The sequence below is a fragment of the Aureococcus anophagefferens genome, assembly GCF_000186865.1.
Source record: "Aureococcus anophagefferens unplaced genomic scaffold AURANscaffold_2, whole genome shotgun sequence".
NCBI classification, from domain to species: Eukaryota; class Pelagophyceae; order Pelagomonadales; family Pelagomonadaceae; genus Aureococcus; species Aureococcus anophagefferens.
The window spans coordinates 2899013-2924461 of record NW_008705562.1 but is presented as its reverse complement, the minus strand read 5'-3'; the positions used below and the strand labels follow the sequence as shown (position 1 = coordinate 2924461).

The 25449-nt window shown below is 73.7% G+C and overlaps 5 protein-coding genes across 5 annotated transcripts; 1 reads left to right on the top strand and 4 right to left on the bottom strand.

Moving 5' to 3' along the window:
* Nucleotides 1–4077: 4077 nt before the first annotated feature.
* On the bottom strand, nt 4078–4401 carry AURANDRAFT_16440 (hypothetical protein; the record flags this gene model as incomplete). Its single annotated transcript, XM_009034933.1, has 1 exon — nt 4078–4401. A coding segment is annotated over one exon (324 nt), but the record flags the coding sequence as incomplete, so codon positions are not given.
* A 3059-nt stretch (nt 4402–7460) lies between these two features.
* On the bottom strand, nt 7461–8227 carry AURANDRAFT_19876 (hypothetical protein; the record flags this gene model as incomplete). Its single annotated transcript, XM_009034932.1, has 2 exons — nt 7461–7695; nt 7746–8227. Coding segments are annotated over 2 exons (717 nt in total), but the record flags the coding sequence as incomplete, so codon positions are not given.
* Nucleotides 8228–15244: 7017 nt separating this feature from the next.
* Nucleotides 15245–15826, bottom strand: Prx3 (selenoprotein; the record flags this gene model as incomplete). The annotated part of the gene is made up of 1 exon (XM_009034931.1): nt 15245–15826. A coding segment is annotated over one exon (582 nt), but the record flags the coding sequence as incomplete, so codon positions are not given.
* Nucleotides 15827–16003: 177 nt separating this feature from the next.
* On the top strand, nt 16004–20058 carry AURANDRAFT_70746 (hypothetical protein; the record flags this gene model as incomplete). Its single annotated transcript, XM_009035027.1, has 3 exons — nt 16004–16685; nt 16839–17958; nt 18142–20058. The coding sequence occupies 3 exons, from the start codon at nt 16042–16044 to the stop codon at nt 20002–20004; spliced, it is 3627 nt and encodes a 1208-aa protein (XP_009033275.1).
* Nucleotides 20059–23643: 3585 nt separating this feature from the next.
* Nucleotides 23644–25242, bottom strand: AURANDRAFT_61416 (hypothetical protein; the record flags this gene model as incomplete). Its single annotated transcript, XM_009034930.1, has 1 exon — nt 23644–25242. One exon carries the CDS (start codon nt 25240–25242, stop codon nt 23644–23646), a length of 1599 nt encoding a protein of 532 aa, XP_009033178.1.
* Nucleotides 25243–25449: the final 207 nt, after the last annotated feature.

Sequence of the window (25449 nt, the reverse complement as noted above, 5' to 3'; positions counted from 1 at the left end):
GTCGAATCGCCGGACAAGGCCGCCGAACTCGTCGGCGGCGCCCCGGGGAGGCCCTAACCGACGGCGCGCGACTTACCGCGGCGTCCTGTAGCGGAACGTCTCGCCGCCGGGCTCGCGGCCGCGGTCCGCAGAGCAGTGCCGGGCGTGGAGCGCGGCGTCCGCGGCGTAGAGCGCCTCGACGCGCGCCGCGTTGCCGTCGCTGATGAGGCGGTGGCGCGTCGTCGGCGCGTCCGACGCGTTCCGGGACCGGTGCTTCGTCGCGTTCTTGCGGGCGTTCGCGTTCGGCGCGCGCCCCCAGGCGCCGAGGATCGCGGCCACGTCGTCGTCGAGCGACTCGATGCAGGCGTAGCGCACGTCGACGGCGACCTCGCGCGCGTCGCGCGGCGCGCCGCGGTCGAGCGACGCGAGGTAGAACTCCTCGACGGGCACGAGGAAGTTCTGATTTTTGTCCGGGTACGTGATCTCGAGCGCGAGCGCGTGCCGCGGGTCCGCCGGCGCGAAGAGCGCGTCGACGTAGGCGTCGAGCCGCGGGAACTCGCGCGCGAAGGCGCGGTTCGCGGCCGTGGGCGCGCCTCCCTCCATGCGCCGCTGGAAGCCGCTGACGAGCCGCGACACGGGGTCGCGGAGCGACACGACGACGCGCCGCGCGCCCGCCGCCGCCCAGTCCGCGAGCGCGCACTCGTGCCTACCAAGCATGACGGTAACGATATTTCATCGTTTCCCCAGCCGAAATCTCTCGAAAATCGTCATGGCCACAGGACGCCGACTCGTGCAGGTGGAGGCTGTGCCACTGGAGCTTCGCGGAAGTCGTCGCCTTGACGACGGACTCCGACGCCGCGCGCGCGATCGCGAGGGCGACGACGTCCGTGGGCGCGAACGTGCGTCCGTGTTTGTGCAGCTCGCAGGGCCGGCGGTGCGCGACCTCGTCGGCGAGGTTGAACGCGCGCGCGAGCGTCGCGTTGTCGAGTCGGGCGACGGCGAGCCGCCGCGACGCGTCACCGGGTCGCGAGCCGATGACGCGGCTCCACACGCTTGGGCGTCGCGGCGGGGTCGTGCGCATATGACGCATAGCAAGACGAGCGCTGCGGCCGCCGCGAAAGAAGCCTTGGCCATCGGCCCGCGACCGGTGTCGGTCAAAGTGTCGGCCAATATGCTAAAACTAGCTCGCCGAATAGCGGGAAAACAGGCGTAAAAGGCGCTCTCTCTCAAGCGCATTAGGCGACGCACCCCGCCTACGCGCCTGCCTTGGGCGGACGCGGGCACTGGGGGGCCCACTAAAGCCGCACCGGGCGCTCGTCGACACCAAGCACGCGGAGGAACAGCTGCCGCTCGTGCGAGCGAAGATCAAGGCGGCGCGGGACATGGAGATGGTGCTGGACGCATCGGCGGACGCGGACTACCCGCCGGTGCTGCGCTCGGACTCGGACAACCGCGGGTAGAGACTCCTCGGAAAGATGTTAGTCTACTTAGGGAGGCCTACTTCTTCTTGGCGAGGCACTTCTCCTCGCTCTTCTTCCACTTGCAGCCCGCCTTTTGCACTTTTTGGATTCCTTCCAATATTCCTTCTGCTTCGCGCAGTCCGCGCACTTCTCCTTCTTCGCGTCCCACGCGCAGCCGGCCTTGGTGCACTTCTTTTCCTTCTTCTGCTTCTTGCAGGAGACTCCCGAGGAGTCCGCGCACTTCTCCTTCTTCGCGTCCCACGCGCAGCCGGCCTTGGTGCACTTCTTTTCCTTCTTCTGCTTCTTGCAGGAGACTCCCGAGGAGGCCACGCACTGTCCCTTCTTCCACTCGCAGCCGCCCGCCTTCTTGCAGGGCTTCTTCTCCGCGTTGGACCCGCACGTCTTCGAGTGGCACTTGTTCGTCTCGTCCCACTGGCACAGCGTTTGGCCCTTCTTTTCGAACTTGAGGCACTTCTTCTTCTTCTCGAGCTTCTTCTTCTTGCAGGGGTCCTCCTTCCCCGTATCGCCGCCGCCGGCCGCGAAGCCGGCGGTCGTCGTCGTCGCGCCGACGACCGCGCCCGCGTCGCCGCCGCCGCCGATAACGACGACGTCCGCGAACGCGTCGGCGACGTCGAGCGCCTCGGCCTGCGCGACGACCTCCTCCGCGACGGCCTCCGGCGTGCGGGCCGCGAGCGGTCCGCGCCGCCGGCGACGGGTCGCGGGCGACGGGGCATCGCGGCCCCGTCGCCGGGCACGGCCGCGCGGTCGTGCCCGGCGCCGCCGAAGACGGCCTGACGCGCGCCCGACCCGATCGCGGAGGCCGAGCGGGAGCGCGCGGGCCGGCCGAAGCCGCCCTCGTCGGCGACGTGTTCCGGGGTGGACCGGTCCCGCCGACGCCCGCGACGAGGGGCGGGGGCGAGGCCGGCCGAAGGCGCGGCGCGAAGGCGGGGCCCGCCCGGCGGCGCGCTGAGGGGTATCGACGGACCGCCGCGAGCCCGGGCCCAGGGGGTCCCGATGATTGCGGTCGAGGCCATCGGCGGGGCCTCCCACGTCTCCCCGAGGGTGCCGGGCGAGGCCCCGGGCGCCGGCGCGGCGCGCGACCCGCTCTCGCGCCCGGCTCGACCGTTTTGTCGAGGCTCGACGTCTACGGCGTCCCCCCTCGACGTCTACGGCGTCCCCCCTCGCCCAGTTTTTGCGGGGCCCCGCCGGGAGTGGCTCTGGGTTGGCCCGGAGGGAAGTTTCAAGTGAGAAGGGGTGAAGCGGCGCCGCGCGCGCGCGTGAGTTCTGAGATCTGTAGCGCTTCAAAGTGATGCGCCCATGCGTGTTTCGAGCATGCGGTTATCTCGTGTCGCCTCAATCCTGGCCTGCCCCTCACGCCTGCCTCGGCGAGGTCCCGAGACGCGGCCCATCGCTGCGAACCCGTCTTGCCGGCGACAGGGCAGGTTGGTCGTGAGGGTGGCGAGGGCGGCGCGGTCCGCGAGGCGGCGCGCGCCCTCGAGGTAAAAGTCGCGCGCGGGCCGATTCTCGAGGGCGTCTGTTGCGATGCACGCCACTCGTGAGCGTTCCTGCCCTTCTCACTGGCGCCGGACGGCCGGCGGGATCTGTTCGCGCGCTCCCGGCGCTGACTTTGCCCGCCGGACGCAAGGCACCCCTCTCCCGAAGAAAGGAGAAGAACAACGTTCGCCAGAGTGAGGCGCATGCTTAGGGCGACGTCGACGTCGAGGGCGCGGGGCGGCGGCGCCTAGCCCGCCTCGAGCTGCTTGCGGTCGCCCGGGCTCGCGAGGAAGGCCTCGAGGGCCGCGACGTCGACGGACGCGACCTTCTCCCGGAGGTAGAAGCCGCCGTCGTCGGGGATGTCGAGGAGGACGAGGTCCGCGGTCTCGGCCCTGCCCTGGAGGCCCGCGATGCCGCAGAGCTCGCGGACCTTGTCCACGGGCCCCTCCGGGAGCTCGGCGAAGAAGAAGAGGAGCTCCGGCGGGTCGACAGCGGCGTGCTTCGCCGCGAGGGCCTTGAGGGCGCCGATGGCGGCCGACGGGTCCGCCATGGCCTCGGCGAAGACGACGAGGGATCTGCACGAGTTGACGTCGTGGCCCTTGACCTCGACGGTCTTCGCGAGGTCGCCCCAGGGCGCCGGGGCCCAGGACGCCGGGAAGTCGGCGACGCGGTCCTCGAGGACGCAGGTCCGGCCGTCCCGCGCGACGATCGCCCGGTCGCCGCCCGGCGCCGGCGCGGACACGAGCGCGAGCGACGGGATGCCCCTGACGCCGAAGAGCTGCGAGAGCCGGTCCTTGGCGCCGCGCGCGGCGAAGGGCAGGGCGAGCCACTCGTCGCCCATGTCCGCGAAGTACTCGGCGAACTCGTGCTCGCTCTTGTCGCTGCTCACGAAGACGAGCGACGCCGCGGGGTGCGCCGCTTTCAGCCTCGAGAAGAACGCGACGAGTTGCGGCGTGAACTGGCGGCAGGGCGGGCACCAGTGGGCGCTGAAGTAGAGCAGCACGGGGCCGGGCAGGCTCCCGAACGTCGGGCCGGGGCCGCCCGGGCCCTTGCCCTCGAGGGGCGGCAGCGCGTCGAGCGCGTCGCGCAGCGACGGCGGCCGCCAGGGGAAGCCCGCGCCCGACGGGTCCTCGAGGACGACGTCGCGGCCGTCGGCGGTGATGAGCTCGCCCGTCTCGCCGTCGACGAGCACGAAGGTCGGGATGCCCTGGACCTTGAACTTCCGCGACAGCGCGGCCTTGGCGTCGCGGTTCGCGAACGGCACGGCCGCCCAGGGGTGCGCGCCGTAGTACTCGTCGAACTGGGCGTCGTCGCGGTCCGAGCTCACGAAGACGACCTCGAAGGACTCGCCCGCGGCCACCAGCGCCTCGTAGAGCGCGGCGAGCTTGGGCGTGAAGCCGCGGCACGGCGGGCACCAGTGGGCGCTAAAGTAGAGGCCCACGACGGCCTTGCCGCCGAGCACCTGCGACGTCGGCTTCGTGTCGGCGCCGCTGCGGAGCTCGGGCCCGAACCAGGACGCAAAGTCGAAGAAGCTCGCCATCGTCGCGCGCGCGCCGGCCGAAGTGTCTGGCGGCCTTCGTCGGCGCGCGGCTGTCGAAGTGTCTGGCGGCCTTCGTCGGCGCGCGGCTGTCGAAGTGTCTGGCGGCCTTGGCTGTGGACTTGGCGAAGTGCGGCAGGACAGGGGCAAACATGCAGTTTAAAACATGCGCCTCCGGCGCCTCAGGCGGCCTGAAAGGCGGGCGGGGCCATGAGGCAGACGACGCGCTTGCGGTCGGCGAGGCGGAGGCGCGTGGGCTCGCGGCAGAGGGGGCACCGCACCTGGACGCCGCCGTTGGCCTTGGCGCCGCAGCCCGCGGAGCACTCGACGCAGAGCTTGTGGGAGCAGTCCAGGGGCACCATGCGCGCCACGTCGACGTCGCAGAGACACACGGAACAGTAGGCCGTGCCGCCGCCGCCGCCGCCGTCGCTCGGCGGCCGCTCCTCGACGACGCGGACGGGCGGCGGCGCGAGCGGTCGGAGGCCGCGGCCGCGGCCGCAGACGTGGGCCGTGTGGCGGCCTCGGCACGCGTCGCAGGCCTCGTACTTGATCTTGGGGTTCGGTCGCCGGATCTTGACGTGGATCTTGCCGCAGACGTGGCGACTGTGCTTCCCGCGGCACGCGGCGCAATCGGGCACGTACTCGACGACGCGCCCGCCGCGCACGAGCTGGGCGCTGTAGGCGTAGCTCGCCATGGCCCCGGGGGCCCCACCCCCCGAACCGGCCGACCCCTGGCCGCCCCCGACGCAGCCGAGGGCGCCGTCCCCCGGCCCCGACGCCAGGACGACCAAAATCTCCCGCGAGGGGATCGCTCGCGACGGGGGCGCCGGGCGGCGCTTGCGCTTCTTCCGCCCGGTCCCCGATCCCGCCGGGGGGGGCTCCGCGCCGAACCAGGGGGTCGCGGGGGTCACGCACGCGGCGCCCGTGATATCCGGGAGCTCCATCTTGTTCCCGCGGGCGCCGAGACGGGCTGCTTCGCCGTGAGGGCTGCACCGAAAGCCAATAAGTTCACGTTGAAGCGACGAATTCGGCTGCCCGATGGCGCATGGCGCATGGCGCGGCGACGGCGCCGCGTCGCCGCGACCGGCGGCGCTGCATTCCGCGATTAAAACCGAGTCCTAGAGGAACTTCTTCAGCGTGAAGCCCGCGTCGCGGAGCGCGGCGGCGACGGCGGCGGCGACGGCGACGGCGTTGGGGCTGTCGCCGTGGACGCAGATCGTGTGGAGGTCCGGCCGCGCCGCGAGGGCGACGGCCTGGGCCGCGGCGGCGGCCGCGTCGTGGATGACCGCGCCCGGCCGGTCGCGGGGCCGGAGCGCGTCGCCGTCGTAGGCGCGCTCCGCGAAGCCCTCGCCGAAGGACGCGAGGGGCGACGCCGGCAGGAGCAGGAGCGGCAGCCCGAGCGCGCGGCAGGCCGCCGCGACGGCCTCGGCCTGGGGTCCGCCGGCGCAGACCGCGTGGTAGAGCGCGCCGTGCGGCTTCACGTAGGTGACGCGCGCGCCGCGCGCGCGGCAGAGGCCGATGAGCGTCGACGCCTGGACGAGGACCTGGTCCCGCAGCGCGTTCGGGTCGACGTCCGTCGCCTCGCGCCCGAAGTTGGCGCGGTCCTCGTAGGCGACGTGCGCGCCGATGGCCGCGCCCGCGGCGACGGCGAGGTCCACGGTCGCGGCGATGGTCGCCGGCGTGCCCGCGTGGCCGCCGCAGGCGACGTTCACGGACGTGCAGTGCTCCAGGAGCCCGGCGTCGTCGAAGCCCTCGCCCGCGTCCGCGTTGAGGTCGACGGCGCGCATGTCGGCGCGCGGCCGGAAGAGCGGGCCGCGGCCCGCGAGGCCCGCGTCGCCGAGGGCCTCCCGCCAGGTCATCTGGTTGATGCCCGCGTTCACGGCCGCGAGGTCGACGCTGTCCGCGTCGACGGGCAGCGGCGCCGTCTCGCGGCAGCGCGCGCGCAGCAGCGCGAGCGCGTTCCGCGCGTCCCGGGGCGTCGTCTCGACGAATCTGAGCGCGTCGCCGGGCCGCATCTGGCCCACCTGCCACAGGTCCGCGGCGATGACGACGCCGGGCACCTTGTAGCCGCCCGTCGTCTGGTGCTCCGCGAGCAGGATGACCGGGTTGCCGTCGGGCGGGAGCTGCACCGTGCCCGACACGCAGGCCTCGCTGAGCTGCTGGCCCCCGGGCAGGGGCGCCTCGTCGGCGTCGACGCGGCCGACGATGACGGCCATGCGGTCCGACCGGGGCAGCACCTCGAAGGCGCCCGCGGCCGTGAGCAGGCCGACGTCGCCCGCGAATCCCGGCGAGCCGTCGTCGGTGCCCGGGTCGCCGGGCCCGGGCAGCACGCGCAGCGTCCACGTCTTCGCCGCCGCGGCCGCGCCGTCGCCGTCGGCGTCGCCCCGCAGGAGGTCCGTCGCCGCCCGGAGCATGGGCACGCGGTCGACGTCGTCCGGCGCGCCGCCGCGGCCGACGACGTCGCCGGAGCGGAGCGCGCGGCCCCGGAAGCCCCCGAGCTTGGCCCGGAGGTCCGTCGACGCGGACCCGAGGACCTCGTCGACGTCGACGCCGCCGGCGACGCAGACGTAGGCCCGCGCGCCGTCCCCGGCGAAGCCGAGGCGCAGCTCGTCGTTCTCCCGCAGGGCGAGCGTCCGGCCGACGGCCGCGTCGAGCGTCTCGACGTCGCCGTAGCCGAGGTCGCGCACGACGGTGGCGCCCGTGTCCGCGCCCGCGAGCGCCACGCGGCAGGCGTGGACGCAGCGCAGCTTGAGGCCGCCCATGGCGACCTCGAGGCCCGGCGCGCCCGGCGCGTTGCCGACGAGCGCGTTGCCGACGCGGAGCGCCGCGTCGTCCGCGGCGCCGCTCCGCGACACGCCGTGCTGCGCGTAGCCCCGGCGGCCCAGGTCCTGCACCGTCGACAGCATGCCGGGCTCGAGGACCTCGACCCAGCCGCAGTCCGGCGCCGGCGCGTCGCCCTCGTCGGCGTCGGCGCCGGCCTCGACGGCGGCGTCGCTCGGCACGAACCGGACGCGGTCGCCCGCGCGGAGCAGGGCCGGCGGGTCCCGGGCCGGGTCGAAGAGGGTCGCGGGCGTCCGCCCGAGCAGGTGCCAGCCGCCGGGCGTGTCGAGCGTGTAGACGCCCGTCTGGCCCGCGGCGATGCCCACGGCGCCCCGCGGCACGAGCTGCCGCGGCGTCGTCAGCCGCGGCACGGCCTTGAGGGCCTCGTCGAGGCCGCCCAGGTACCTGCGGGGGGGGGGCGGAGCGTCGGAAAGGGGTGCGTCCGTAGACTTGACGCCGCTCGCCGCGGGAAGCCGCCCGTGAAGCCGAGGAAGAAGACGCGGTAGTCGCCCGCGGCGTGCCTCTCCACGACCTCCGCGGGTCCAGCGAGCCCCGCGATCGCCGCGGCCTCGGCCTGGTCGAGGCCGTACTCGGCGCCGTAGTTCACGGGGATCTCGACGACGCGCGCGTCCTCCGTCGCCTCCTCGCCCGCTTTTCCGTCGCCCGCGGCCGCGGCCCAGGCCTCGACGGCGCCGGCGGTCGTCGTCGTGGCGTCAAAGTGCACGAGCAGCGACGCGTAGGCCGGCAGCACCTCCGTGACGCCGGCGAGCGGGGGCGCGGCCTCGAGCCGCGCCTTGTAGGCCAGGACGCGCCGGCTCACGGCGTCGTCGATGCCCGTGCCGAAGCGCAGGAGCAGCGCGCCTTCGCCGACGGGACGCGTCCAAGGATTGGTCGACAACCAACGTCGGTGGGGTGCCGACGCGAGGAAGCGCCGCATCGGCACGAACATCGTGCGCGCGGATTGCCGTGAGCTCGAGCTCTTTTGCCACAAGGAGTTTTTGCCCTTCAACTTGAGCTGCAACCTGAACCGCCCGTCGGCGCCTCGTGTCGGCGCGTCTGGTCCCGCTGATAGAGAGGCGGAGCGCCGCCCCAAGCTCGATCGATTTGCCACAAAACACGTTTTTGCAGTTCCAGTGAAAAATTACTGTCGACCAGCTCTAAGGCCTAAGGCGGCGTCCGGTCCCGCCGCGCACAGCATGACGGCCGACGCGCCGCGCACGAAAACGCTGGACGTGCTGCCGCAGATCGCCGCCGCGGCGGCGGCCTGCAGCTTCGTGGCCATCGAGTTCACGATCCCGCAGGTCGTGCGCCTGTCGCAGCCGACGGCGACGCCGCTGCCGCCGGCGCCGCTGGCGCACCGCCTCGCCATGGCCGCGCGCATGATGCCCCTGCAGACGGCGATCACGGGCTTCCAGTTCGCCTTCATCCGCGAGCTCCGCGACGCGCTCGACGCCGCGCTGGGCCCGTCGCCCTACAACCTCAGCGTGTCCTACGGGTCGACGGCGTGGATGATGGCCGCCAAGTACAATCTGATCATCGGCGGCACCTACGGCTACAGCGGCGTGAGCGCGCCCGGCGGGACCGCGGCGTCGGCCGGCGCGGCGGCCTACAGCTTCTGGCGCAGGAACGTCGCGCCGGGCCTCGTCTGGTCCTTCCTCCGCGACTGCGGCTCCGTCGGCGGCGGCATCGTCGTCGCGCCCGTCGTGACGCCGCCGCTCGCGAGGCTCCTGCGCACGGACCCGGAAACCCACGCGCCGACGAAGTTCGCGGGCGGGTTGGGCGCCGGCGCGGCCTGCGGATTGGCGACGCAGCTCTTCCACAACGCGGCGCTCACGGCGGGCCGCGTCGCCGAGTCGACGGGCGAGATCCCGTCCGCGGCCGCGGCCATGCGGACGGCGCTCGCGGAGCACGGCGCGCGCGCGGTCTACGTCAACTTCCAGTTCCGCGTCGCCATCATCGCGCTCTGGACGGGCATCCTCAACGTCGCGGACCCGTTCCGGAAGGCGGGCTAGGAGCTACCTATTTTGCAGCTCGCTGTGGTACGGGTTCGTCCGCGCGAGGAGGGCCCGCGCGCGGGCCCGCGCCTCGCCGGCGAGCGTCACATCGCCGGCGACGCCCGCGAGCTCGGCGACGGTGAGGTGGTCCAGCGCGCAGCGCGCGTGGGGCAGCGGCGCGTAGACCGCGTCCCGCCGCGCGGCCAGATCCGCGAACAGAGGAAGCGCGGCGGCGATGTCGCCCGTCGCGAGCGCGTGGTGCGCGCGCGCCTCGAGCGTCGCGACGGCCGCGAGGTGCGTCCGCGCGACGCGGCCGTCCAACGCGGCCGCGGCCGCGGCCAGCAGGTCGCCCTCGCGGCCGTCGTCGTCGTCGACCGCCGTCGCCTCCGCGCGGAGCCGCTCGTTCAAAGCCAGCGCCGCGGCGGTCCCGGGGGTGGAGGCGGCGGCGGTCTCGCCATCCGGCGCGCCCTCGAGCAAGGCGTCCCTCGCCGCCCAGGGCGCCGCGCAGCACGCGCACTCGCAGCGGAAGCCGTAGGTCTCCATCAGTTCCCGCCGCCGCGCGGCCGTCGTCGCGCCGCGGTCCACGTAGCTGTGCGTGACCTCCTCGCCCTCCGCGATGGCGCGCGCGGCGACGAAGCACTGGACGCCCCGATCGTAGCAGACGACGCACGGCGGCGCGCACGAATGGTTGAGCAGCGCGCCGAGCGGCGAGAGGCAGCCCGCGACGCCGCCCAAGAGCTCGTCGGGGACGCAGAAGTTGTTCCGGCGGCCCGCGTCGACGAGGGACGCGACGGTGGTCGCGGCGGCCTCGGGGATGAACTTGGCGTCGACGCAGGCCTTCGCGACGCGGGCGCCGCGCGCGCTCGCTTCGCCGCCCGCGAAGAGCACCGTGGCGCGCGCGTCCGCGGCCTCCGGGCGGAGCGTCGTCGCGTCGTCCCCCGAGGGCTGCGGCGCGGCGTCGAGCCGCCGCGCGGCGCGGCAGGCGACGGTCGCGTCCAGCACCTCCGACTCGTCGTCGCCGAGCGCGCGCCGCAGCGTCCCGAGCCCGGCGCACTCCCGCTTGTGGCCCGCCCTCCAGTGCGCGCGCTGGCACGCCAGGTCGCAGTAGCACTCGGCCTTGCAGCCGCCGCAGCGCTTCGGGCTTTCGAGCGGCGCGTGGCACGCGGCGCAGCGCGACTCGCGGTGCCGCGGCAGCAGCGCCGACGCAAAGGCGGCGCAGCGCAGGACGACGTCGCCCGCCGCGAAGGCTCGTTTCGCGACGACCCGGCGGCCGCTGGCGCAGGCCTCGACGCCGAGGCCGAAGGGCTGCAAGCGTTTGTCCTGCGACTCGAGGGCGAGGCTGCGCTCGAGCGCCTTGGCGTTCTCGACGGTGCCGCTGCTGCTGCGCGTCTGGTCGTAGGCGACGTCGAGCTTCACGGCGGTCTTCGATGATTGCAAGCGCGCCCAGGACGCCTCCAGCGACTCGTCGACCTCGGACTCCATCGCACAATCGAGATGCTTTGACGGCACGGTCTTGATGTTGCAGTTTCGATATACGCTTGCGACGGGTCTTACTCGCCGGAGGGGTCCCCAGCGCTCGCAGCTACCGGCGGGAGCGGTCGCGGGAGCGGTCGCGACGGTCGCGGTCGCGGTCGCGGCTCCGGTCGCGGCGCGACCGGTCGCGGCTCCGGTCGCGGCTCCGGTCGCGGCGCGACCGGCCGCGGGAGCGGCTGCGGCTGCGGTCGCGGCGGCGGCCGCGGGAGCGGCTCCGGCTCCGGTCGCGGCGGCGGCCGCGGGAGCGGCTCCGGCTCCGGTCGCGCGCGCCCGCCGGCCGCTGCGCGTGGCCCCCGGCCGCCGGCGGCCCGCCGTAGCGCGGCTGGGCCCACTGGCCCGTCGGCGGGCCCTTGGGCGTGTCGCCGTGGGAGAACTTGCAGCGGTCGCCCCGCGTGCAGACGCCGCGGAGGAAGTCGTTGCACATGCCGTCGCCCGGGACGCCGCCGTACGCCTGCGCCTGGCCCCAGCGCGTCGGGTTGCCCTCGCCGTGGGAGAACTTGCACATGGCGCCGCGGCTGCAGACGCCCCGCTGGAAGTCGCCGCAGAGGCCGTCGCCCTTGCCGCCGCCGCCTCCGGCCTCGAGGTGCCCCATGAGGTTCTTCCACGCCTCGTACTTCTCCGGCTCGCGGACCGGGTCCGGCTGCGGGATCTTGGGCTGGTCGCCGTCCTTCACGCCGTCCATGGTCACGCCGCCGAGCTCGCCGGGCGGCGTCCACGTCGTCTCGCCCGTCGTCGGGTTGTGGTAGAAGGGCCGCCCGCTGTTCTGGTCGATGACGCTCTGCCACGGCGGCGGCGGCTGCCAGGTCACCGTCGTGTCCGAGCCGCGCCGCATCGTCTTCTCTTTTCGCTGTTGGGAGCTGCTTCGTGTGTGTTTTCGCGTTTGAGAACTGCGATCTCTCAGACCATCGACGGCGGCGGCGATCTGCGATTGGAGGCCGTCAACCACTCATCAACAAGGCTTTCAACACGGCAACATTTCGCGACACCGAATGCCTCGGGATGTCGCGCGAAGACTCCTTCTCCGCGGCGGCCAATCCGACACGCCGCGATAGCCCTAGTCCTCTATGCCGAGGTCCCGCATGAGGAAGATGACGTCGTAGCTCCGGAGCCGCTTCGCGAGCGCGAGCGCCGAGTCGCCGACGCCGTCGAGGCCCGACGGCGCGCGCGCGTCGGCGCCGGCGGCGAGGAGGACGCGCGCGGCCTCGGCGCAGTTGTTCGTCGCCGCGCGTTGCAGCGGCGTGTAGCCCCAGGCGTCCCTCGCGTCCACCGCGGCGCCCGCGGACACGAGCACCGCGGCGGCGGGATGCGCGCGACGCAGCATGCCCGTGAGGTGCAGCGGCGACGCGGCGCCCGTCGTCACCTCGCCGACGAGGCTCGGCGTCGCGGCGAGCAGCGCGCGGACGCGCTCCTCGTCGCCGGAGCGCACGGCGTCGGAAAAGTCGGTGTAGCCGCCGCCGGCGTAGACCGGCCCCGGGATCGGATTGTGCTCCTCGAACTGCTGGCCGATGACGACGTCGCCGCGCGCGTCGACCTCGACGCGGCCGCCGTAGATCCCCGGCCCGACCGCGTCCGATTCGGCGTCGTGGCCCTCGGTGACGGCGCGCAGGGCAGCTCGGTGCGACGGCGACGCGCTCCTCGTCCACGCGCTCGCAGCGGCGAGGCAGCATAGCGCTCGCGTCGCGCTGATCATGGCCGTGTGTGCAGGCGGCAGCGACGCGGCAGCAGTGAAGCGATGCGGCAGGGATGAAGCTGCGCGGCGATGCGGCAGCGATGCAGCGATGAATGTAGCGATGCGGCTGGGCAGCGATGCGACAGCGATGCAGCGATGCGGCAGGGATGCAGCGATGCGGTGAGCGACGCAGAGCTAAGGCTGACGCATAAGCTCGAGCCCGTGATTACTTGCGGCCGCATCTTGACCTCAAGTAGAGCACACCACCACCGTTATCGCGCCGCTCAGTCCGCGTACCACTCGAGGTCCGTCGCCGCGTGGTCCGACTTGCGCTTCCGGCCGATGAAGTAGACCTCGTCCGGGCTCTGCTCCTCGGGGAAGAGGTTGTTGCGCCAGTGGACGACGTCGAAGTGGCGCGCGAGCAGCGTGAAGAGCGCCCGCTTCGGCTGGAGCGGGTGGCCCACGTCCCAGGACGGCTCGCCGCGCTTCGCCGCGACGTCGCGGTCCGGGAAGCGGAGCGACGCGCCCGCGTCGTACGCGTGCCACTGCGAGTCCGCGTAGCGGTCCTCGAGGACGAGGTAGCCGCCGGGCCGGACCGCGTTGACGAGGTTCTGGAGCGTCGCGAGCGCGTCGCGGCAGTGCTCGAGCACGTTGATCATGACCGCGAGATCGTAGGCGTCGCGGAACGCCGCCGGCGCCCGCGCGCCCGTCGCAAAGTCCACGGCGACCGCGCCGCCGCCGTCGCGCAGGTCCTCGCCGCCCGCGGCGACGTAGGCGACGCGCCCGACGGTCGGGAAGAACGCCGCGAGCGAGTCGTTGGACGCGTAGGAGCAGCTCGGGACCGTTGCGCGGTACGTCTCCAGGAGCGGGTCGCTGAGCGTGAGATGGCCGACCTCGGCGCCCGTCGCCCGGAGCACCCACCGCGTCTGCGTCCAGGGCCCGCTCGAAGCGCCGCGGGAGCAGGCTCGCGTAGCCGTCGTAGTTCCGCAGGTGCGTCTCGTCGCGGTCCTGGCCCCGGCTCCCGAGCTGGCGCCACGTCTCGGCCTCGAACTTTTGCGCGAGCGCCCATCGCGCCGGGTCCACGGTCACGGTGCCCACGGCCGGCCGGTAGGCGCACCGGTCCACCGACGCGAGGACGGCCCGGCACGGCGACCCGGGCGAATTGCTCCGGCCCACGTTCGGCGCGCCCGCGGGCCCGCGCCTCGCGTGCGCGCGGCGCCGCGCGTCCGTCCCGCGTCCGTAGCGCTGGCCGAGGCGCGCGATGTGGTCGGCGCACGCGGCGACGTCCGCCGCGCGCTGCGCCGCGTCGCCGCCGCATGCCGGCGCCGCGTCGTCTCTGACCTCGCAGAAGCGGCCGCGGGACCCGGCGTCGCAGACGCAGGCGCCCAGAAAGCACCGCCCGCGTTCCCCACATGCGTCGCCGCTCCCGTCGACGCGACACACGCCGTCGGCGGCGGCGACGCCGGCGGCCCAGAACCACGCGCCCAGAGCGACGCAGCGCGCCATCATGAAAGCTGCCCGGCTTTAACACCGCGCCATCATCATGAAGCTGCCCGCTTTGAAAACCCAACAGAATGAAGGTCAACTTACGCCTTCGGCCGCGCGAAGCGCAGGATGGACTTGGTCGTCGACGTCGGGAACTCGACGCCGGCGACGCCGTCGAGCACGCGGTAGGTCTTGACGAGCTCGATGCCGTCGACGACGCGCTCGCCGTCGTCCGCGAAGGCGCGGCGGTAGCGACGTTGGCGGCGCGCGGCGCGGACGAAGGGGCCCGAAGTCAGCCGCAGGAGCTCGTTCGACGAGCCGAAGCCCGCGGCGGCCGGCGGCTCGGAGCTCCGTTCCACGACCGCCAGCGACGTCGTTGACGACGCGAGCTTGCCGGGCGTCCGCGCGTCCCAGACGACGTCCTTGGATCCGCGCGACGCGAGCTCGAAGCCGCGGTCGAGGACGACGCCCGCGTAGGTCTTGCCCTCGAACTCGTACTCGCGCTTCTCGGGCGGCGCGACGAAGCGCGTCGCGTAGGTCTCCGGGCCCCGGAAGTCGCCGCCGCCGCCCAGCGCGCGCCAGACGTTCTCCGCCTGGCCCGCGTCGCCCTGGACGTCGGCGACGAAGCGTTTCACCTCCCAGACGCCGACGAGCGACGCGGGGAAGAGCGTGTCGCCGGCGAGCGCGGCGGCCGGCGCGGCGGACAGGTCGAAGCCGGAGCCGATGCCGCCGAGCGGCGCCAGCGCGTCGAGCGCCGCCGCCGCCGCCGCCGCGCCGACCGCCGCGGGCGCGGCCGCGAGCGCCCGCCGCGGCACGGCGACGCCGCGGGCCGGCGCGACCAGGAGCAGCGCGATGAGCGCCGCGCCGCCGCGCCGTCGACGGGGCGCGGGCCCCATCACTTCTTCGTCTTCATGGCCTCGGAGACCATCTTCTTGCCGATGTCCATGGCGAGCTTGGGGTCCTTTTTCACCTGGTCGACGACGGCCTTCTGCACTTTCGGGTCCTGGATGGCCTTCATGCCCATGTCCATCGCCTTGGCCTTGGCCATCTTCTTCATGCTGTCCATGGTGCGGGTGGCGCCAGCGGCGGGATGAGAGGGGGCGCATTTTTGCCACTAGGCAAGGATCTATCCCTTCAACTTGAAGATGTTGATGTCGTGAAAAGAAGCTCACAATACCATGCCCTTAGTAACCGCGCCGCGGCGACTCTTCGGGCGCCGCGCGGGCACGGTGCCCGCGCGGCGCCGTCATGTCGCGCCGCGGTTCGGCTCCTAGGCGCGCGCATTCCGGTGCTCGCCGGAGTGGTGCGCGGACTCGTGGGCGCCGTGCGCCCGGAGGTGCTTCTTCCGCTTCTTCGACGGCGACGCGCCGCCCTGGCCCGTCAGCCGCTGGAGGAGCTCGTCCGGGCCGTCGGCGGCGTCGAACGGGTCCTCGCGCCACACGACGAGGCCGTCGGGCGAGATCACGACGGTCGTCCGTTTGGCCGACGAGCACGCGGCCTGCTTGCAACTGTCGAAGGCCTTGATGACGTCGTCCCCATTCGAGATGAGCGGGTAGCCGAAGTCGTGCTCCTCGGCGAATTTGCGGTTGAACTCGGGCGGGTCCGTCGAGCAGCCGGCGATCGCGTAGCCGGCTTCTTTGAACTGCTCGCGCAGCCGCTCGAAGTTCTCGCCCTCCTTGGTTCAGCCGCCCGTGCCCGCGCGCGGGTAGAACCAGATAATCAAGCCCTTCTCCGTCTGCTTGGCGTAGCTCAGATCGATGGTGCGCCCGTCGAAGGACGTGCCGGAGAAGGCCGGCGCCACGTCGCCGACGCTCAGGGCGCCGGCCGCCGCCACCAGCGGCGCGAGGCGCCACATGTCGTAGACGGTCCGAAGAGCGCGCAGCGGTCTCGGCAGCTCGGGGACAGGCCGAGCTCGAGCCCTCGACAGCTCGAGACAGGCCAAGCTCCAGCACTGCCCGGCCAGGCCAAAGTTTCCCCAAAGTTGCCCCCGGCGTGCAGTTTAGGTTTGTCGGTGTGGAATTTAAGTTTGGTTGGGCAGCGTCGTCTGTTGCTTCAGACGCGAGAAGGATAATGAGCAGCTCCCTGAGCCACCAGCAATGGGAGGCGCAGCTGTCGGGGATCATCGAGCGGACGAACGCGAACCTGTCGGCGCTGTCGAGCCGCTACTCGCCGCAGCGGTCCGCCCGGCCCGAGCGGCGCCTCGGCGGCGCCCCGAGCCGCGGCGCGTCGAGCTGGGCGCGCGACTCCTTCGAGGAGCCCGCGCCGCCGTCGGGCCGGCGCCTCGAGGGCGCCCTCGCGGCGACGCCGCGGCGCGGCGCGGCGGGCGCGCTCGACGACGCGACGGTCGAGAGCATCGTGTCGCGCGTCGTCGAGCGCCTCGGCGGCGCGTGCGCCCCGGCCGGCGGCGGCGACCGCCTGCGCCAGCTCGAGGAGGAGGTCGCCCAGCTGCGCGCGTCGACGACGCACGCGGTCCAGTCCGCGCGCGGCCGCGACAGCGCCGTCGAAGCGCTCGGCCGCGAGTCGCAGAGCCGCAAGGGCGCGTCGTCGAAGATGATGGCCTGGCAGGCCGACGCCGAGCAGTGGCGCTCCCGCGTCGACGCGGCCCTCGAGGTCGCCGCGGGCCGCGGCGCCGAGGCCGACGTCGCCGTCCGCGACGTCGCCGCGGCCGTGAAGCGCGCGGCGTCGCGCGCGGCGCCGCGGACGGGTGATTCGACGTCGCTTCAACGCGGGCGTTCCGCGCGCGCGCGTTCCGGAGCACGCATGCGCGCTTTGAGAGCGCTCCGAGAGATGAGCGCTCGTCCAAAGATCAGCCGAAACGAGGGGGAAAACCGGCTCAGATAGGAGCCTTTCACCCTTGCGCCGCGCAGGTCGCGCGCGGAGCTCGCGGGCGTGCTCGACGCGGCGAAGCAGCGCGCGGCGGCGGCGGCGTCGGCGGCGATCTCGCCCGTGCAGGCGCGGGTCGAGGGCGAGCTCGAGGCGCTCCGGCGCCAGGTCGCGGCGCTGAGGCTCGCGGCGGGCGACGATTTGGCGGGCGACGACCGCGCCGCGGCCGCCGCGGCGGCCGCGCCCCTCGAGTTCGCCGTCGAGGCCGCCGTGGCGACGGCCGTCGCCAAGGCCGAGGCGCGCCTCGAGGCGAAGCTCGGCGCGTCCCTCCGCGACGAGCTCCGGGCCGAGGCCGCGGAGAGCTCGCGGCGAACCGCGCGCGACCTCGAGGACGCGCTCGAGGCCCGCGTCGCCGCGCTGCGCAAGGCGGGCGCCCCGGGGGGTCCCGAGGACGACGGGACGGCCGCGGCCGTGGACCGGGCGGTGGCGACGCTCGTCGCCAACGTCGACGCCGCGCGCGAGAGCGTCCGCCGCCTCGACGACAAGACGGCCGAGCTCGAGCGGACCGCGGAGCAGACGTCGAAGCGCCTCGACGCCGACGTCGAGGCCGCGCGCGAGGCCTTCGACGAGCGCCTGTCCGCCGTCGTGCAGCAGACCCACGCCGTGCGCGCGGCCCTGTCCGGCGAGACGGCCGCGGGCCGCGAGCGCTTCGACGGCCTCCGGTCCGAGCTCTACGGCGCGCTCGAGCACCGCGTCGGCGAGCTCCGGGACGACCGCGCGGAGCTGCGGCGGGGCCTGAGCCGCTGCGAGAAGGCGACGAGTGCGCTGACGGAGAAGATGGGCGTCTGGAAGACGACCGCGCGCGCGTACGCCGAGGACGCGCCGGCCGTGAAGAAGGCCGGCGATTTGGTCGCCAAGGTCGACAAGGTCGAGCAGAAACTCGAGGCCGTCGACGCCAAGTGCGCGCGCCTGCGGGACCTCGACGAGCGCGCCGCGCGCGACCGGAGCCGCGTCGACCGCCTCGAGCGGTGGCGCGACGGCGACGCGGGCGACGCGCTCGACGCGCTCGCCAAGGGCGAGCTCGGCGGCGGCGACAAAGCGTCGCTCGCCAAGGTCGCCAAGGTCGAGGAGGGCCTCGCGGCGCTCCGCGGGGCCCTCGCGGAGGTCGCGCCCCGTGCCGGAAGCATTCAGTGAACCTGGACCGGTCCAGCAAAAGCGCTCTCTCTCGGTCGCATCGACGTCGTTTCGGCTGATTTTTGGACGGATCGTTTGTCTCTCGGCGAGTTCCTTTCGGACAGTGAAAAAACGCACGTCGAAAAATACATGCGTTTTATGTTTCCCGCCCAGGTCGCGCCCGCGCGGCTCTCCAAGCTCGAACAGCGCGTCTCCGAGATCCACTCCGCCGCCGAGGACCGCGAGACGCAGCGCCGCGACGCCGCGCGCGACGTCGACGGCGTGCTCGCGGACGTGCGCGACGCGCTGGAGACGCAGCTCACGGCGCTCCGGCGCGGCGTCGACGGCGCGGGCGACGCGGCCGCGCGCGCCGCGGACGACGCGGGCCGCGCGCTCGCGGCCGCGCGCGCGCTCGACGACGTGCCCCCGAAGGTCGACCGGGCCCTGGCGCGCGTCGCGGCCCTCGAGTCCGCGGGCGGCGACGCGCTCTCGCCCCGCGGCGCCGCGCCGGACGGCGCGGCGTTCCGCGGCGGCGACGCCGTCGACGCGGACGCGCGGCGCCTGCTCGCGGACCTCGAGCGGCGCCTCGACGACGGCGACCGCGCGCACCGCGACGACGGCGACCGCCTCCGGTCCACGGGCACGCGCGTGGGCCGCCTCGTCGAGGACTTCTCGACGCTCGCGCTCCGCGTCGACGACGTCTCCGCGGCCGTGCGCCTCGTGTCCGCCAAGGTCCTCGAGCAGGAGCGGAGCGCGTGGCCGCCGCCGCCGCGCGGCGCCGCCGCCGCCGCGCCGCCGCCCGTGCCCGCGGCGGCGGCGCCGGCGCCGGCGCCGACGCCCGTCGCGCCGCCGGCGCGGCCCGAGAGCCCCGCGCGGAGCCCCCGGGGGTCGCCGCCGCGGCACCGCGTCGCCGCGGCCTTCGACCGGGCGTCGCCGCCGTCCGCCGCGGCGTCGCCCGCGGCGTCGCCCGCGGCGTCGCCCGCCGCGTCGCCGCCGCCGGCCGCTTCCTCCCCGCCGCCCGCGGCGTCGCCGCCGCCGGCCGCTTCCTCCCCGCCGCCCGCGGCGTCGCCGCCGGCCGCTTTCTCCCCCCCGCTCGCGTCGTCGCCGCCGCCCGCGTCGTCTCCGCCCGCCGCGGCGCCCGCGCCGAAGCCCCCGTCGCCCGCGCCGGAGCCGGTGGACGTCGCGTACCCGCTGCTCTCGCCCGAGCGGCCCGCGCCGGACGCGTCGTTCACGCCGCTGGACACGGCGCCGACGGGCGCCATGTACGACGACGACGACGACGACGACGACGACGAGTCGTCCGAGGAGGAGGACGAGTCGCCGGAGCCGTCGCCGGAGCCGTCGCCGGAGCTCCGCGAGGACGAGCCGCCGCGCTTCGAGTCCGTCGCGCCGCCCGACGACTTCGACGAGGCGTCCATCGGCGGCGACTCGCTCGAGGAGGACCGCGCGTCCATCGGCGGCGCGTCCCTCGAGGCCGCCGACGACGCGCCGACGCCCGGCGCGTCGTCCTTCTCCGAACCCTTCGCGGACCCCTTCGGCGCGCCGCCCGAGGTCCGGCTCACGCCGGGCAAGGCGCCGCCGCCGGCCGCCGACGACGCGGCCTTCTCGCCGTCGCCCTTCGGCGAGGACCCCTTCGGCGACCCGACGCCGCCCAAGGCCCTCACGCCCTTCGAGCTCGCCATATCGCGGCGCAAGGAGGAGGACCCAACGCCGGCGCCGGAGGAGCCCGCGGAGGCGCCGTCGCCGCCGCGGCGCGCGTCGCCCGCGAAGAGCGAGTCCGCCGACGACGAGTCCGTCGACGACGACACGTCGGAGCCCGACGACGACGACGAGTCCGACGACGACGACGACGAGTCCGACGACGCGTCCGACGAGTCCGGGTCGTCGCCCGAGAAGGCGCCGCGGCCCAAGCCGGCGACCGACGACTACCTCTCGCGCTTCCGCAGCCGCCTCCAGACGACGACGGGCGCGTCCACGCCCGCGCGCCGCGCGTCCGCGTCCAGCGCCGACGACGACAGCGACGGCGAGTCGGACTGAGGCCGGATCCGCGCCCCCCCCCACTTGATCCCCAGATAAAACTACGCCACCGCGCTTACGCGGACGACCTCGCGGAGCAGCGCCGCGGCGGCGTTGGCGGCGAAGGCGGCGACGAGCCCCGCGAGCGCGAGGACCGGCGCGACCCAGCGCGGCGCGCCGGACGGCAGCCGCCGCCGCAGCGCCGCGAGGATCTTGGCGGTCGTCGGCGCCAGCGCCGCGGCGAGCCCCATGCGGAGCGCCGCGGACCACTGCGACGCGACGAAGCAGAGGCCCCAGGCGGCCCCGAAGCGCTTCGCCGCGAGGCTCAGGCCGCCGCCCGTGGCCAGCGGCATGCCGTAGAGGAAGACGTTGACGCCCACGGAGTACCAGACGACGTTGATGCCCACGTAGCTCAGCGCGCCGCTCTCGCCGATGCGCGCGACGAGCGACTGCTTCTTCGCGGGCGCCGCCGCCGCGGCGACGGCCGCGGCGTCGACGGCCGCCGCGCCGCCGGCGGGCGCCGCCGCCGCGGCGACGGCCGCGGCGTCGACGGCCGCCGCGCCGCCGGCGGGCGACACTTCCACGTCGATGATGGGCGCCACGTCGCCTCCCGCGCCCGCGGCCGGCACGGCGCCCAGCTCCTCGCGGTAGTAGCCCTTGAGCCGCGTGCGGCGCTCCCACATGCGCCGATCATTATCTGGCGTGGGGACGATGACCTCCGGCACGACGGCGTCGTCGTCCGCCGTCGCGCGACGAAGGCGCGGCAAGGCGCGCGGCGGCGCGACGACGAACGCTGTGGTGATGCTCAAGCCGAGCAGAACTGCGATGCAAAGGCGCAAAGCCATGGCCATGCGCTCTGCATCAAGTTGTGGCTGAGCCAATTGGGCTGAGCGGATACAAAACAGCACCTTAGCAGCCGGGGGCGATTTCGAGCAAATGGACGCCAAAGTTTTGCTCATGCTAGCTGTCATTACGGACCTCCCCCGGGCGTCCCCTGGCCATCCTGGACGCGTCTGGGTCGGGGACGGTGCGCGGGCGCGCTGGACGCCCTTTCGCGCGTCGCGCGGCGACGCAGTGATGCCGGAAAGGGCCCATTTCAGGGGCGGGGCCCAGCACGGTCGGTTGCGGAGCGACGAGATGCAGTCCAAACAGGACGTAGACCGTGTCGTAGCGTCGGCCGTGGGTCGAGAGTAGGTCGTAGGCCTCTCCAAACGTCTCGGGCTCGTCGTCGCAGCACCACACAGTCGAGCGAAACTCGCGCCGATTCGATGCGAGAGCGTCTCCGTCGAACAAGTCTTCCCCGACGAGATCCGTCGCGCAGCGGCCGCGGAAATCACTCCCAGAGGGGCCCAGAGGTAGGGCGTGGCCGCGCCAGCGGTTGACAGCGCTGCGCGCGTCGACACGGCGGCCGCGTCGCGCGCCGAAGCGCTGGAAGCGTCGGCCGGCGAGGCGCTTCGGCGTCGCCGAAGCGCCTGTACACACACTTAACAGCGCATAACTCAGCGAGATCGTGGTCCGCGAAGAAAATTCAAGCGGCGCCTGATTGCCCCGAGCCAGGCGCACGCTGCGCGCACCTTCACTCCATTTTGTCCACTACGACCAAAGGTGCTGTTTTGTATCCACTCAGACGCCTACTCAGAGCCTACTCAGCCACAGTTGCCTTCAAGCAACCACCCTGGCGGACCGCGAAAGCTCGTGACTTAGCTCGCACGTCTCTCGCCGCAAAATAGAGCACAACATATACCGGGAAAGAGGGGAAGCGGGGGTGGGCGGGCTTCGCGGGCGGCTCCGGGCCCGGCCGCGCGGCGCGAGGCGGCGGCGCCGCGACCCCGGCGTCGAAGGGCGTTGTTCGGGTCCGCGCGGCGCTCCCGCGAGGGGAGCGCCGGCGGCCGTCATGGACGCTCCTTCGGACGGCCGGGGCGCGGCGCGCGCCGGTCTCGATCCGCGTCGGCCGGCGGTCTTGGGTCGGCGCCGGCCCCGCGGGGCGCGCCTAGGCGAGGTAGGCGCCGCAGGACTCCGGCGCGGCCTGGCCCTTGGCGACGATGGCCTGGCAGGTGACGCCGAAGACGCGGGCCGCCCACGCGCCGAAGCCGAGCTCCGTGTTCGCGCCGCCGTAGGCGCCGCCCTCCTCGTAGACGTAGCGCTCGCCGTCGATCGTGACCCACATGGTCGCGCCGCCGTCGGCGGCGACGGCGCGGGCCGACGACGCCTTGGCGAGGCCCTTGACGTCCGCGGCCGCCTTGACGGCGGACCACGCGGTCGACGCGTGGAGCGCGGCGCACGTGTCCGCGACGCCGTCGAGGCTGCACTCGCAGGCCGCGAGGGCGTCGGCGGCGTCCTTCTCGGGCCCCGCGAGCAGGAGGTCGTCGTCGGCGGCCGCCTCCGCCTGGCCGCACGACATGCCCTCGGCGCCCGCGTTCGTCAGGCAGGCCTGCATGCCGAACATGCACGACGTCGTCGGCCACCACTCGCCCTGGGGCAGCGTCGCCTGCAGGGAGAGCAGGGCCTCGTTGACCTCCAGCAGCACCCCGCCGTGCTCCGCGACGGACGCTTCGTTCCCGAAGAAGTCGACGGTCAGGTCGATCGCCTCCAGCACGTCCGCGTTCTTCAACATGACGTCGTTGAGGGACATGGCGTGCCGGCGGCAGTCGGGTCACAGGCAGTCGGCGTAGGCGGCGACGCGCACCTTCGACGCCGCGGCGCTCGCGCCGCCCGTGCTGAAGAGCGCCGCCGACCGGCTCGACGACGCGAGGGCCGACGTCGCGCCGAGCATGACGAGGGCCGTCGCGACGGCGTACTTGCCGTAGGGCGCGCGGGTGGCGGCGACGAGGGGCTCGCCCTCCTCCTCCATCGTGTAGTACTGGCGCGCCTCCATGCCGAGGTGCTTTGGCTTGTGTCGGCCGACAGGGGCTGCCTGCGATTAGGGAACTCGTCCGAAGCATCCGCAACATCGACCCCTTCGATCCAAGGAGCAGGTCAAGATGCACCGCTTTGCGCAGGGTGGGAGGGCGTAGCTCCAAAGAGGCCCGCTTTGCGACCTGAGAGCCGCGCTGCCGAGACGCAATGGCCGTCTCGCTCGAAGCTTTAACAACGATCGCGTACGACGGCTCCGGCGGCCAGCTCGAGCCCGACGACCTCGAGGCGGTCTTTCGCGACCTCTGGGCGTCGCACCGCGCCTTGACGGCCGGCCTGCAGATGCCGAGCCGCGAGAGCATCGACTACAGGAATAGCTGGGGCGGCGTGCACCTGACGGACGCGCTGGAGCTCGTGGCGACCGCCGTCAAGGGCTCGGGCGCGACGCCGGCCGCGCCGCCGCGGACTACGGCGTCGCCGCCGCCGCTCGCGCCGGCGCCGCCGCTCGCGCCGGAGCCGCCGCTCGCGCCGCCGCCCGTCGAAGCTCGCGCGCTCGACAGGAACAAGGCCGTCGACGACGCGTGCGCCTACCTCGCGAGGACGATCGACGAGGACCACGGCGGCCAGGTCTCCGCGGAGGATCTCGCGCGCCTCTTCGACCTCGTCCGCCAGGGCGTCGCGCCGTTCCTGCGGACCCCGGACGCCGCGGCGATCGAGGCGCGGAGCTCCTGGGGCGGCGTCTACACGGCGGACGCGCTCGACCTCCTCAGGGAGAACACTTAGTTTAGAAAGGAGGGGGTGACGCGCTCAGGCGGAGATGGTCCAGAGGCCGCCGCCGGGCAGGCAGATCGCGTCGAGGAACGCGTAGTCGTCGAGGACCTGCTGGGGGTCGGCGTGGTTCAGCTTGACGACGCCGCCCCAGGAGAAGCAGTTCCGCGTCGCCTCGACCTTCTTGCCGGCCTCGACGAAGATCTCGTAGCCGCGGTAGGACGCGAGCGCCTTGATGCGCCGCACGACGGCGTCGTCGATCTTGTCGAGCGTGCCGTCCTCGTGGACCAGCAGGAACTTGATCGTGCCCGACGCGAGCAGGGGCGCCGGCGGGAGCGGCGCGAGCGCGGCGAAGGCGCCGGCGTCGACGTAGGCGTCGAGCGCGGCGCGCGCCTGGTTCGTGCCCGCGCACTCGTCGGCGACGGAGATCCAGAAGCCCTCGGCGCCGTGGCAGCGCGCGCCGACCTCGACGAGGCAGGGCGTTTCGGAGCCGGGCACGAGCTTGACCTCCATGTGGGACGGCCCGTGGCGGAACTCGAGCGCGTCGAGCACGGTCTCCGCGTAGGCCACGAGGAGGCCGACGACGGGCTCGTCCGCGGCCATGAAGCGCTGGCCGTGGCAGACGAAGCCCGCGCCGTTCGTCGGCTTGCGGTCGTAGAGCCACATGCCCACGACCTTGTGGACGCCGTCGCGGCTCACGGCGTCGACGATGTACTCGTCGCCCCGGAGGAACTCCTGGATGAGCACCTCCTCGTTCTTCTGGCCGAGGCCGTTGATCGCGCCGACGAGCGCGCCCACGGCCGCGCGCACCTCGCCCACGGTCTTGCAGCCCGTGACGCCGTCGGAGCCCGCGGACTCCGTCGGCTTGACGATCAAGTCGACGGGCGCCGCGGCGTCCGCGGGATCGACGCGCCAGTCGTCGCGGAGCCACCGCTCGAGGTCCGCGTCCCAGCCCGTGGACCGGAGCTGGCGCACGGCGCGCACGCCCGCGCCGCGGACCTTCTCGCCCATGTCCCACTTGTTGCGCCGCGCCTCGACGCCCGCGGCGCCGTTGCTCCGGACGCCCGGCGCCCAGGCGCCCGCGACGACGGCGTCGCCGAGGCAGTCCGCGAGCTTGACGCCCGTCTCCGCGCCCGCGACGACGCCGACGAGCGCGAGCTCGCGGCCGGCGCAGAAGGCCCGGAGCTGCGACGCGAGCCGCGCCGCGCCCGCCTCGAGCGGCGCCGCCGTGTCCACCGAAAACTCGCCCGCCCAGGGCAGCGCGCCGCGGAGGTGCGCGGGCACCATCGCCGCGAGCTCGTCGGACGGCTCGAGCGACAACACGTGCAATATGCCGTAGCCGCGCGCGGCGGCCTCGGCGGCGACGCACGCGCCCGTCGAGAACGCGTCGACGACCGCGACGACCTCGCGGCTCCGCTCCGCGGACCGCGCGCGCGCGCGCGGCCGCGCCGCCGCGTCCTCGCCCTCGAAGGACGCGTTGAAGCGCGTGAGCCGCCGCCGCAGGAACGTCATCGAGTCCTCGTCGCCCGTGAACGTGTTGGCGCGGCCGGACGCCGCCAGGGGCACGAACTTCTTGGACGACGCGAAGCCGCGGCTGTCGAAGGACTTGGCCTTGCCCAGGGGCACGAACGTCGCCATCGTCTGCGCTTGCTTATCTGTGCTTGCTTATCCGAGCTCTCGACGAGCTGGCGCACGGAGACAGGAGCTGCTTGTGACTTTGCACGAGGCTGCTGGCCAATCCACGCAGCGTTCTCGAGCGATGACTGTGAGATCTGAATGGGCTGCGTCCCACTTGCACTGCTCGATCTCTTCTCGTTCCCTGCTCGTTGAGCGCTTGGGATNGAG